Below are 12402 nucleotides of genomic sequence, written 5' to 3'. Positions count from 1 at the left end.
AGAAGAACACTGCTCATATTAAGGAATAATAAAGACATCATTATACTTAAACTGACAAAGGCAACAATACAGTTATATTAAATACTAAAGATTATGAAGAAAAAAATAAAAATCTATTATCTGACACGTCTGTCTATGATGTTCTCATTACTGATCCTATCCTAAAAAACCATAACCACACCAATGAACTATTACGTGGAATGACTAACTGGCCTATAGAAGTAATAAGAAAGCTAAAATCAATGCACCCACTAACTCCAAAATTGTATGGCATTCCTAAAATCCACAAAGAAGGTATACCAATAATTCCAATAGTTGATGGAATCTATTCTCCTACTTACCAACTGTCCAAGTACCTTGCAAAGATTTTACAACAACACATTCACATCTCGGATACTTATATTAAAAACTCACAACATTTTATAGAAAAATTAAAAAACATCCCTATCTATGAAGATGATATATTAGCAAGCCTGGTCATTACATCTTTGTTTACAAACATTCCAGTTGTTGAAGTCATCAACATCTTAGACAACTTGTTCCCAAGAAACATCACTACTTTGTTCAACCACTGTTTAACTTCTATTTCATTTGGCAAAAAACTGTCTACAAACAACTCACCGGATTAGCCATGGGTAGCCCCCTCTCTCCTCCTTGTGCTGACTTATTCATGGAAGATCTAGAGGAAAAAATCTTATCCCAAATCATCCCAAAACCAAAAACTTGGTACAGATATGTTGATGACATCTTTCTCATTTGGAATCATACGAAAGAAGAGCTAATGGATTACCTCAACCAAATCAATAGTTTCCACCATACCATCAAATTCACATTAGAAATTGAAAAAGATGGAAAACTGCCATTCCTAGACATCCTAATAAAGAAACAAACCAATAACAGTATCAACCTATCTGTGTATAGAAAACCTACAAATACTGGACGTTACCTCTATTTCAACTCGTCTCATTATATATCCCAAAAACTTAACACTATACATATGCTCAAGAAAAGAGCTATACAGTACACAACAGACCAAGATGACCTACAAAAGGAATTAACTACGATATCCAGAGAGCTATCTTTAAGTGGTTATCCAAAAAGACTCTGCAACAAGATTCTCTTTACTGATATACCACAAAGACAACGTGATGACATCCAATACATCAGTACTATCACTATTCCATTTGTCATCAGCATTTCCAAAAAATTGGCTAACCTTATAAAACCACATAATATCAGAGTAGCATTCAAGCCAGTCAACACTATTCGGAAATTTTTAAGATCACCGAAAGACCTTCATCCATTCTATATACTCCAGTACGCTGGAGTATATAATATACCTTGCTCCTGTGGTGTTAGTTATGTTGGTCAGACCTCTAGAAACTTCGAAATGAGACAGAAGGAACACATAGGATATGTCAGAAACAACAGACAAGATATTTCAGGCCTTTCTTGCCACTTTGCCTCTACCAACCATCTCATTGAGTGGGATAAGAGTCATATGCCTTATATAGAAGAGAATTACCATTCCAGAACCTTCAAGGAGGCTGCTACGGTCGCCTGTTCAACAGGAAACCTAAATAAGAATCAAGGTCTAATCCTACCGGAAATTTGGAAAGCTTTAATCAGATCACTAAACATAAGAAATGAACTTTCACGCTAATTACATTATTATTCGCAACAAATAAATCATGTTCCCAAAACACGTGCATTGTCTCGCACAATACTAATTTTTTGTATGAATTAGAACCATCAGTTATAACTTAGTCTGTTACCTTCTTATAGCTTACTAATTTGTATTCCCTGAAGATGCCGATAGAAAAATCGGCGAAACATGTAGGACGATAAAATAAAAAGCCACTTGACTAACATTATAAAAAAGTATAATAGTTTATAAATGATCATTTAGTTTTCAGCAGGATAAAAGTCACATTAACAAAAAAAAAAAAAAAAAAAATTTGCAAAATTTAAAAAGAAAATGCTTGGCCAGTAGTTTTCTGAGGTGAACTGTAAATTAGCATATATACACACACACACATGTTATTGAAGAAAATATGAAAGTTTGAGAACAAATATCAAACCTTTGAGGCCAAGTTGCAAAATCTGAAAATGACATTAATTCAGCAGAGGAGGCATATAGTAGTCTACAAGCACTCAAAGTTAAAAGAAAATACTAAAGAAGAAATCATAGAAAGTAAATCAGCAGTTACCCTGAAAGAATACAGAGAAAAATGTAAGAAAGCTTAGGAGAGAGAGATCTCATCAAACAAAGCTCCATCAAAGAATGGTTTGAGATCAAAATTTAGGTTGCAGAAGTTGTTCCTCCGTAAGTTGTGGTGGTTTGTTCGACACAAGGTTTATCAAGTGAGAATGAGAAATGTAATGTACCTTCGTTGGAAAAACGGTGTATTGAATCGGTGGTCAGCTGGAACAGGTCATTGATGTATAGAAGAAACAGGGTGGGTGAGAGGACAGAACCTAGTGGGACCCCAGCAATAGTTGCATAGTTAGAAGATAGGGAACCATCAGCCATCACACACAATGTGCGTCCAGTGAGAAAACTGGCAACCCAGTTGCAGAAGTCACAAGACAGAAAAAATGATTGAAGCTTACTTAATAGGCCCTTGTGCCAGACTCCATCAAAAGCCTTAGAGATATCTAGTGCAACCACTTAGGATCCATCAAATTTTTCCATGGTGCTTATTTAGAGGTGTTTTAAATAGGTGAGCAGATCCCCCCCCGTTGATTGAACGGCATTGGCAGAATCCATACTAGTGGCGTTTATTACTTTCAAGATAGCATAGGAGTTGACTGTTGTCTCCATTACCTTTTAGAGAGGACTGAGGTGAGAGGGAGACCAAAATTCACTTGGATGTTTAGAATGGTTGGAGAACATTTACCAAAATCATTTATGCAGACATTTGGTATGATGCCAGAAGATTGGCTTTCTCTGTGAGCGATTATGCAACAGACCCATCTGGTTGCGGGAGCAGTGTTGGGCAAAAGTTCTGGCAAACTGCTTTAACCAGAGAATGTGTGGCTGCCATTTGGGCACCATTCAAGTTTCCTACTTTTGACTCTTTGGAAATTGGTTTTTGATGCATTGATGATTTTCTTGCAGCTGTTAAGGGCTTTGGTGTAAGTGGTGAGAGAAGGTGTAGCTTTTGATGATAGCCAATTGTAGTATGCTTGGTTCTTCATTTGTTCAACCTTGGCACATCTTATGAAGAGCTGGGGCTTATTTAGGGGCTGGGAATTTAGGTGTGGAATGGGGAATATATGTTTCCATTCTAGAGAGGATTACATCAGTGATGCATTCAATGCATATGTTTGGGGCGGAAGATTGAAAGAAATAGTCCGACCATGGGAATGAGGCATGGAAATCTCGGAGGTCGTACCACTTGGCGTTCTTATAATGCCAGGCAAATCTTGGTTGAGAATGGCTATATAGGTGTTGCTGGGGGGGGGGGGGGGGATAAACACATGATTGTGGCCTGAATTACCTAAGGGAGATACAAACTTCACAGTATATTTGGAGGGATTGCTAGTGTAAAATGGTCCAAAGTGTTTGCTGAGTGATTGGGATTATCTGGTACTCTGGTGGACATGAGAACAATTTGTATGAGGTCATTTGTGATGGCAAATATCTCAGCATCTCTACCTGCTTGGTCTGTGCAAGAGAAAGAAAGCCAGTTGATATTGTGTACATTGAAATCACTGAGGAAGATAATTTTACTCATAGGAAATTTGGATTAAAGGACATAGCCTTTCAAAGAGTCGAAATCAAGCAGTTTTGAGATGTTGGTGACATTGGAGAGAGAAATTTTCAGCCAAAATAGATCATGTCAGGAGATTCTGAGTTGAATGCTTTCTGGCATGGTCAAAGCAAGCATATAAGCCTGCCCTTGAGCCAAAAGGAGTCGAAGAGTGTGTATTTGAGGAAGTTCAGATGAGTAGTATCAGGAGAGTCTGAAATTGGGTTTCTGTCAGAATAGGAGCTTTTGCAGGTTGGAAGCAGATACTGTTGATGTTTGAGCAAAGTCCACATGAAGTGGATCTGAAAGTTTTTTGTGGAAGTTGTTGGTTGAGTGGATCATACATTCCTTATGCAGTTTGTAACACCTTAATGCAGCTAATTCTTAATTCTTGCTAACACCTCTTGATTCCTGCACTAGAATTGCTCTTTTGTAGTCGATACACCATATTTTGTTGACATTTTGTTGTTTTTCTTGCAGTTGTTTGTGAAATCATAGACTTTGTTCACGCTGGGAAAACAAAAAACAAAATTAGTTGCATAGAAAAAATTTTCATTTTATTATGTAATTTTATAATAATAAAAAAACAGAAAATTACGAGAACTATATTTTTTAAAGAATTTCGTGTTTTTTAGCATTTACAGTTGCAAATTTTGTTATTGCCATTGAATTTTTTTTTTTTTTTCAATAATTTTCTTTCAGTTGTCATTAAACGTAAAGCATTAAGACAAAGGTACGGATGGTGGTGTGATGGTGGAAGATCGTTTTTCATATGAGCATAAGCTTTTGAAGTTTAAATTTCAATTGTCTGGTTTCCTAATTTTGGGGCCAATCAAGAGCATCAGCATTGTTGCCACTTCACCAGGGTTAATCTGGCATTGGAATGCATAAAGTGTCATTCAGTATCCCAAATTTATTATTTACTTCTGTTTCAGAAAAGAAATAAAACAATAGCACTGTTGTTCTGTTGAAATGGGTATTTCTAAGTGGATCTTTCTTAGTGATTTTGATTACTCAAGTCACTACCTTTTTTTCTCCCATTTAACTGATAGATGCCCAGCATTGTTCTTTACTGAGAAAGGAACAGCTTGCAATTATTCTTATTTACTATTAACATTTTCTTGATATAAAAGTCTGTTTTATATTTACATTATTAAAAAAAAAAAAAAAAGTTACTGATTAGAGGGTATCTCATCTGAAGTACTTTCTTTTTGAAACGAAACGTTTTCACTTTGTAAACATTATTTTTTAAGTTTTCTACTTGCAGACAAAAGTTATAGAAACTATGCTGTATATTTCTCATCTGTGTTACACAAGATTATTAAAATGGGACAGTTTCATCATTGAAAAACTATGGTTAACATTATTGTGAGTTGGGGAGTGGGGTGGAAGCAGAGAATTTAGTCAGTTCAAAAATACTACCTGATAATTGTTTGAGTTACAACAGCTTTGAGCCTAAATAGCAGAAATATTTTACTTGCTGTAAGTTCTCCATTCGGGGCTAGATATGTTTAAGGAATATCACCTCCTGCATGAAATAAATAACAGAGGTTGACATTTCCAATTTTGATATCAGGCCTAATGGCATTTTCCTTCATAAAGTGATCCATATTGATAATGACTGACTGTGGGGATAATGTGCATGCTTGTCTCACATCTGGTTTCAGATTAAACCATCTTCCTGTACTTCCTTCAATTCTAACTGCAGACTTACAGCTCAAATGCAGATGATGCATAATTTGATATAATTTCCTGTTTTGAAATCGAGATATTTTGAAATATTTTTGAACAGCTTATGAAATGTAAATATAGATCCTTGTTTATATTTCTCAGGTCTTAGAGTAAAAATCGGATCCTGACCTTCGTTATTGAAACTGTACCCAGTTTTTTTTTTATTCGTTTCCTTTCCACTGCTTTTCTTAACCCCTTCTTGGTTATACTTGCATAAATCTTACCTGGAACACTCAGTAGGAAATTTCTCTGTAATCATTCTTTTCGTGTGCCACGAAAGACAATGATGGCACATGTACTATTGTCTTGCCTTTGTCGAAAAGAGCCTTCAGTGTTGCAATATACTTGAGACCTTTCAGAGACAGTGAATCCTTCAATTATCCTTCATTTTAGCATCTCAGGGAAGTAATTTATGGTACAAGCAAAGCATACCATTGCCTATATACTGTTATAAAAGATATCAAAGACTGGAATTTCAGAAAAATATGTTTATTAGCCTCAGCTGGGTTAAAAAATGAAAAATCAGTTTTGTATGTGGCTTCATGTGTGTGCTAATTGGAGTCAGCTTTTGTCAGCTGAATGATTTACATCCTCATTAGTCAAAGAGAAAGTGATACCATTAAATCACCATTTTAACAACAGAGTTTCAATACTGATGAAATTGGTTAAACATTTCTATTCTTTCTTGAATCTATAGTAATAGCAGTCTCAGTGGCGGCTCGTGGCTTGAAATTGAAGGGGGTGGGTGCTGCAACTTTCAAAATATACGTACACACTAAGTACAGTGTATATGTGTTTGGATAAAATATCAAAATTATGGTAAAAAATTTAAAAAAAATTAAACATGAAAAAATATTGTTTATTATCGATAAAATTATACAGTTTGGTATAATTCAAAATTACTTTAAAAAAAAATAAAATATATTCTCCTTTTTTTTTTTTTTTCATGAAAAAATATTGTTTATGATCTAAAAAATTATACAGTTTAGTATAATTCAAAATTACCTAGAAATAAAATCCATTCGTTTAATTGTAATTAAAGGAATGGATTTAAATTTTGGACATCACAATTAAAGGATTTAATTGTAATGTTCAAATATTTTGAAACGACGTAAACATGATAAGCACTGCAAACACTTTACTACTGGTGCAAACTTTATATAAACAACAGTGAAACTGCGTGATGGATAGCGTGCATCTCACTATGACGTGCATATGCTTGTGTGCGTAGCAATATGACACTGTGGTAAACACCTTGCTGCTAGCGTCATTTGCCCTCCTAAGTGCTACAAGATGGATTTTTATTATTTTTTATACAAAATAAGAGAATTGTATAGGATTGTTGATGATAAAATTAAATACTACAAGCAAACATGAATAAATTAATAAATATATTTATATATTGAGAAAAATTGGGGGTGCTGCAGTGCCTATGCACGAGCCGCCCCTGAGAAGTCTTTTAATTTACTCAGATATATATATCTCAGAATGCTTAAGTATGGACTGTTCAACTAGTGTAATACAAATAGCACAATTATACTATCAAAAACTTAATGTCTACTTTGCCCTATTCTGCCTTGTAATGAGAATGACTGTCATTTTAACTGATTATTTTTCCTTTATTTGGAAAATAGTAAATATATCTAGTATTAATGTAGTGAACAACCTTTATAATTTTTTAAGATGTTTTAATTGGTTTGTGCTTACAACTCATGTCTTTCTCTTAAAGATAACAACAGCTGGTACTGGGATTTTTGTTATTGCCAAAGTTGTGCTGTATAGTGTGAGTAAATATTTGTTTTAATATTTGCATATTACTATTTTAAATTTGTGATTCTTATTAATGCAGTTTTTACAATAAATGTAATGAGTTTGTTATTTCATTTTGTTCAAATGTATTAAATTATCACTTCATTCCTTCTGAAGATTATTTTCTGATTCTGCTTGACTTGACATTATTTTGATAGATTTTTTTTTGTTGAAAGTTTTTCACTTGGTTATATTATAAATTAAAGGTACGTGTGTAGAGGCTTAAGTGCTGTGAGGACATCATGTTGGAGGCTTAATGGATTTTTTACAACACTCAAAAAGAATTAAAATAGAATTTAATACTTCCTATATTTCGTCCTAGTCACTAGGACATCTACGGGGATTACAAAAACAATTAATGTAACATATACACAAATAACAAACAATACTAAGCCCAACCACGTGGGTGACACTAAAGTCCTATCTAGGTAGAGCGCCCTCTAAGGGCAGTAGTAGGTGGCCTAGAATGTAAGGTGGGAACTCTGGTGATGAGTGTTTCCCAAATCTTCGGAAGCTTAATGCAACCGTATTTATTGAGATTTGGTTGGTTTTTGAGAGCTGCTGCTGCTTCTAAGAAAAGTCTCTCTTTCTTGAATTTGGTGGTTTTCTTCCATGATACCCTGTGGGTGGTGTCCAAAACATGGTCAGCCAAGCCTGAATGGCCATAGTTGTGTTTGAAGATGTAAGACTTGTGTTCCTCTAGACGGATGGATGCTGATTTACCTGTCTGTCCAAAGTACACCAGCTTACAGGAACAGGGTACTTTGTAAACTCCAGGCAGAGAGAGAGGAGGGAGCTGATCTTTCGTAGAACGGATAAGGGTAGCAAGTTTGCGGTGGGGCTTATATGCTGTGTGTAGGTTGTACTGTTTTAGTATCTTGGCTATTTTTTTGGATGTGTCACGGATGTAGGGTATGTAGGGTATGGTGATGGCATTTTTAAAATCTTGTTGACGAGAAGGACGGGGAATGGGGGAGGAGTTGATTATTTTTTTTGATACTATGATCGCTGTAGCCATTGAAGAGGAAAGTGCTGTGTATGTGGTTAAGCTCAATAGTGAGGGCAGTTCCACTGGAACAAAGATTGTAGGCTCTCTTGGTAAGAGTTTTAATAATGCCGTATTGTTGAGAGGGGTGGTGGTGGGAGAGTTTGTGAATGTATCTGCCTGTGTGTGTGGGTTTTCTGTATACGGTGAAGGTAAGTGTATCATTAGGCAGGCGTGTGACTAAGGTGTCTAGGAAGGGTAAACAATTGTTCTTTTCCTCTTCCATAGTGAACTGGATTTCTGGATGTAGACTATTGAGATGACTGAGGAAGGAGTCTAACGTGTCTGGGCCATGAGGCCAAATAGAGAACACATCATCTACATATCTTAGCCATATAGAAGGTTTGAGTGGGGCTGAGTCTATGGCTCGTTTTTCAAAATCTTCCATATATAAATTGGCAAGGGGGGGTGAGAGGGGGGAACCCATGGCAGTTCCCTTTATCTGCTTGTAGATTTTGTTGTTCCAAGAGAAATACCCAGAGTTAATGGCAAAGGAAAAGAGATCTAAGATGTCAGAGGGAAAAACGTTTTCTAAGAGAGATAAGGTGTCAATTAAGGGAATATTGGTAAACAAAGAGGAGATATCAAAGCTTACCAATATGTCTGTCTTATTCAAGGTTAAATTTTCTGTGAGGGCCGAGGGTCGAGTTTTTTATATAGGAAGGGGACCTTCCAGTGAGGGGGATCAGAGAGTTGGCCAGCTGTTTAGATAGTCTATAGCAAGGTGCATTGGTGGCATCTACTATAGGTCTGAGTGGGGAATTGGGTTTGTGGATTTTTGGTAAACCGTATATTCGGGGGGGATGGGAGCGGAAAGGTTTAAGTTTTTTCGTGACGTCAGGGGGCCAGGAAGATACTTTTTTGAGTAAAATTTTTAGTTTCTTAACTTGCGTTTTTGTGGGATCGTGTTCTAGCGGGATGTAGGTAGCGTGATCTCGGAGGATGATGTTCATTTTACAATTGTATTCACTGGTATTAAGAACGACTGTGGCATTACCCTTATCCGCTCTGGTGATGACGATACTTTTTTCTTTACGTAGTTTCAGGAGGGCCGTGCGTTGGGCATATGATAAATTACTTTTTGGCGGCAAAGAATGCGCGAGGATGTTGGCTACGTCAAGTCTGATGTTGTTAGCTATCTCCGACGGTAAGCGACCGATTCCACGTTCGATGTTCACCATTATGTCAAGCACCGGCACTTCCTTCAGAGCGACGGCAAAATTACGGCCGAGGCAAAGGGTGCTGATGGCATCGTCGTTGAGCCTTTTGGAAGAGAGGTTTATTACTGTCTGGAGCGGTTGAATTTGTGGTTGTGGTTTGTTTTTCATAAGGTTGCTATATTTCTTGATGTGTTTATTTTTTATTTTTTGGAATTCTCTCTGTGCGGAAGTTTCCGAAATGCCAGAGAGAATCGACCAAAGTTCAGGGTTAAGAACAGTGGAGAACTCTGACTGTAAGGAGCCAATGGCGCCGTTTGTCACTGCGAGGGTAGCACGTGTAGAGGCGATTTGCTCGCAGAGTAATGCCCGGCTGGCATGGTTATATATACGAAGTGCTTTTTTGGAATGGAAATTGATCTTCATTTTAACGCAGTTTGGTATCACTCTTGTATCCCGACATGTTTTTGTAATCCCTGTAGATGTCCTAGTGACTAGGACGAAATATAGGAAGTATTAAATTCAATTTTAATTCTTTTTGAGTGTTGTAAAAAAATCCATTAAGCCTCCAACATGATAAATTAAAGGTACCAAGAAATTATATATGTAGTATAATTTATTATCCAAGTGTAAGGAAACCAAAGGTTGCACTTGAGTATCTTTCAGGACAGGGGCAACTCATGGCAAAGGTGGTATAAGTTCTCATCACTTGACTAAGTATTCCATGATGTAAAGCACATCTCCTTGCAGAAATGTATAATGCTATGCATTAAGGGAAAAGTCACTACCCAGACTGGTTCTAGGTATGCCTTTATTGTGGTTTCATCAGTGGGTCTGGCTCCCGCTGGCACTGCGCCAGCCAGGGTTCTTGCATCTGTAGTCAGACAGTATCAGAATATACAGGAATATTATAAACTTCGGCAACATCCTGAATGGAGGCCTATAGAACAAGTAAAACATTTCAGTTAATTTAGGTCCAGATTTTAGTCAGTATGGAATACTAGCTTGGCACCCACCTTAATAATATGCAGGGCCTCCTTTCGCTGCAATGACTGCAGCAATCTTACAGGGCATACTTTCCACAAGCATACGATAGCAGTCAATGGGAATTTGGGACCATTCTTCCTGTAGGCATGTAATGAGGTCCTGGACTGTTGCGGAGTGGATCTCTCTTGACCTCGTACAATGCTCTTGTTCACCCCACAGATATTCAGTGGGCTCTGTGGAGGTCAGTCAAGTGTGATGATATTCTTGTCCAGAAACCATAAGGCTGTGGTTTGTGAACAAGAATATCATCACACTTGTCCATAAACCACACAGCTACAGCAGCAGCCTTATGACATGATGCATTGTCTTGCGGAAAGAGACAACAGTCATTTCTGTAGAAATGCCACAAAGTAGGATGCATTGCATTGTCCAAAATGCTCAGATACCTCTCGGAGCTCAATGTTTGTGGCACCACAGTGATTTGAGGCCAAACAAGAAAAAGTAGGGTCATATCATCACACCCACGCCCATCCATTTGCTGTCAAGGAGTGTAGCACGATTCATTGCACCATAACACAGCTTTCGAAGCTTCCACATTTCAAAGTGCATGTACAAAGTACATGCACTTTGTACCACTGAAGACTATGCTGCATGTTGGTTTGGGTAATGTGAGGCTTGCATATTGTAGTCCTACCATGGAAACATGTTGTGAGCCTCAGTTGTTTTTGTGCAGATTCGTGTTCCAGTCGATGCCCAGAACTTTGCATTCAATGTGTCAGCTGACAAATGACAGTTTTTACATATTACTACAGTCACATTCGGTGAGTGTAGTAGGTCATTTGTGAATGTGTAATAAGGTTTATAAATGTTTATGCTCCATCCAACGGAACAGTTTGACGAAAATTCTTCCAGGAATTGGAGCCATAGGAGGACATCCCGGGAGTGGAAAAGTAGGATGTGTACAGTTAAAAACATGTCTCAACAATGCTCAACTAGTACACATATGGAGGATTTGCATTCCTAATCTCTAGGCTTACATGTATATGAATCAAGGTATTGGTACCCACCCGTCTTGATTGAATTTATGTTTCTTCTTCCCTTATAAATAGGATAATTCAGATAAAACATCTTGACATCAACATGTCAGATCATAATCCTGTTCTACTTAAGTACCACTGCATGGAATATGTAGAGATCAGTTCTGGACCATGGAGACTTTCACCAAATTTTCTGTTGATCTTTTCAACCAAATTCCAGACCCTCTGTTCAAATTGGGATAATGTTACCTGTACTTGAGATATGTGGTTAAAATTCAAACAGCAGTAAAACAATATGATGGAATGGAGAAAGGAACAGGCTTTTCTCAAAAGAATAAAGTTGAAAGACCTGTATACTGGTTCATAACAAACCAGTGCAATGGTATAGAATGTAGCAACATCATTAGAAATATTAACATAGAGATAGAAGTGGAAAGGCAGAAACAACTAGAAGAAAGAAAGAAATTTTAAGATAAGAATACAGCAGCACTTAGCAGATAGCCCTTCAGTTGCATTCTTCAATAGACAGTTCACCAAATTCTGCAAAGAAAGAATTATCACTCAAATCTGCATTGATGGTGAAGACATGTCCACCACTCAAAACATCCTTGACGCCTTTCAAAAACACTACAAAAACCTGTTTGAAGACAATAGTACTGTTGGAAATTATAACTCTTGGAACATTAATGGCATTCCTGTTCATATCTAAGATGAGCTTGACAGACCCATTACAGCATCTGAAGTTACAACCTATAAAGAATACCACACAAGAAAATCCCCAGGACCTGATGGTCTAGGGATAGAACTTTACTGCAAAGCCTGGGATTTTATTTTTCCCATTCTAGTTATACTATTTAATTATTTTCTCTCATCAGGACACA

At 37.0% G+C, this 12402-nt stretch overlaps 1 protein-coding gene across 1 annotated transcript in view; it reads left to right on the top strand.

Annotated features, from left to right (window-relative positions):
* The window catches only part of LOC150101296 (STARD3 N-terminal-like protein), a 205103-nt gene that overhangs the window by 137211 nt on the left and 55490 nt on the right, over positions 1-12402 (top strand). The window contains exon 5 of the mRNA XM_090400753.1: positions 7216-7269. Coding sequence (XP_090256879.1) covers positions 7216-7269 — 54 coding nt within the window. The remainder of the gene's footprint in view (positions 1-7215; positions 7270-12402) is intronic.

This window comes from Typopeltis vanoorti, chromosome 11, assembly GCF_054136105.1.
Source record: "Typopeltis vanoorti isolate ZY-2024b chromosome 11, IOZ_Tvanoo_1.0, whole genome shotgun sequence".
NCBI classification, from domain to species: Eukaryota; Metazoa; Arthropoda; class Arachnida; order Uropygi; family Thelyphonidae; genus Typopeltis; species Typopeltis vanoorti.
Note: the sequence above shows the minus strand (reverse complement) of the source record. Positions and strands in the feature narration are given on the sequence as shown.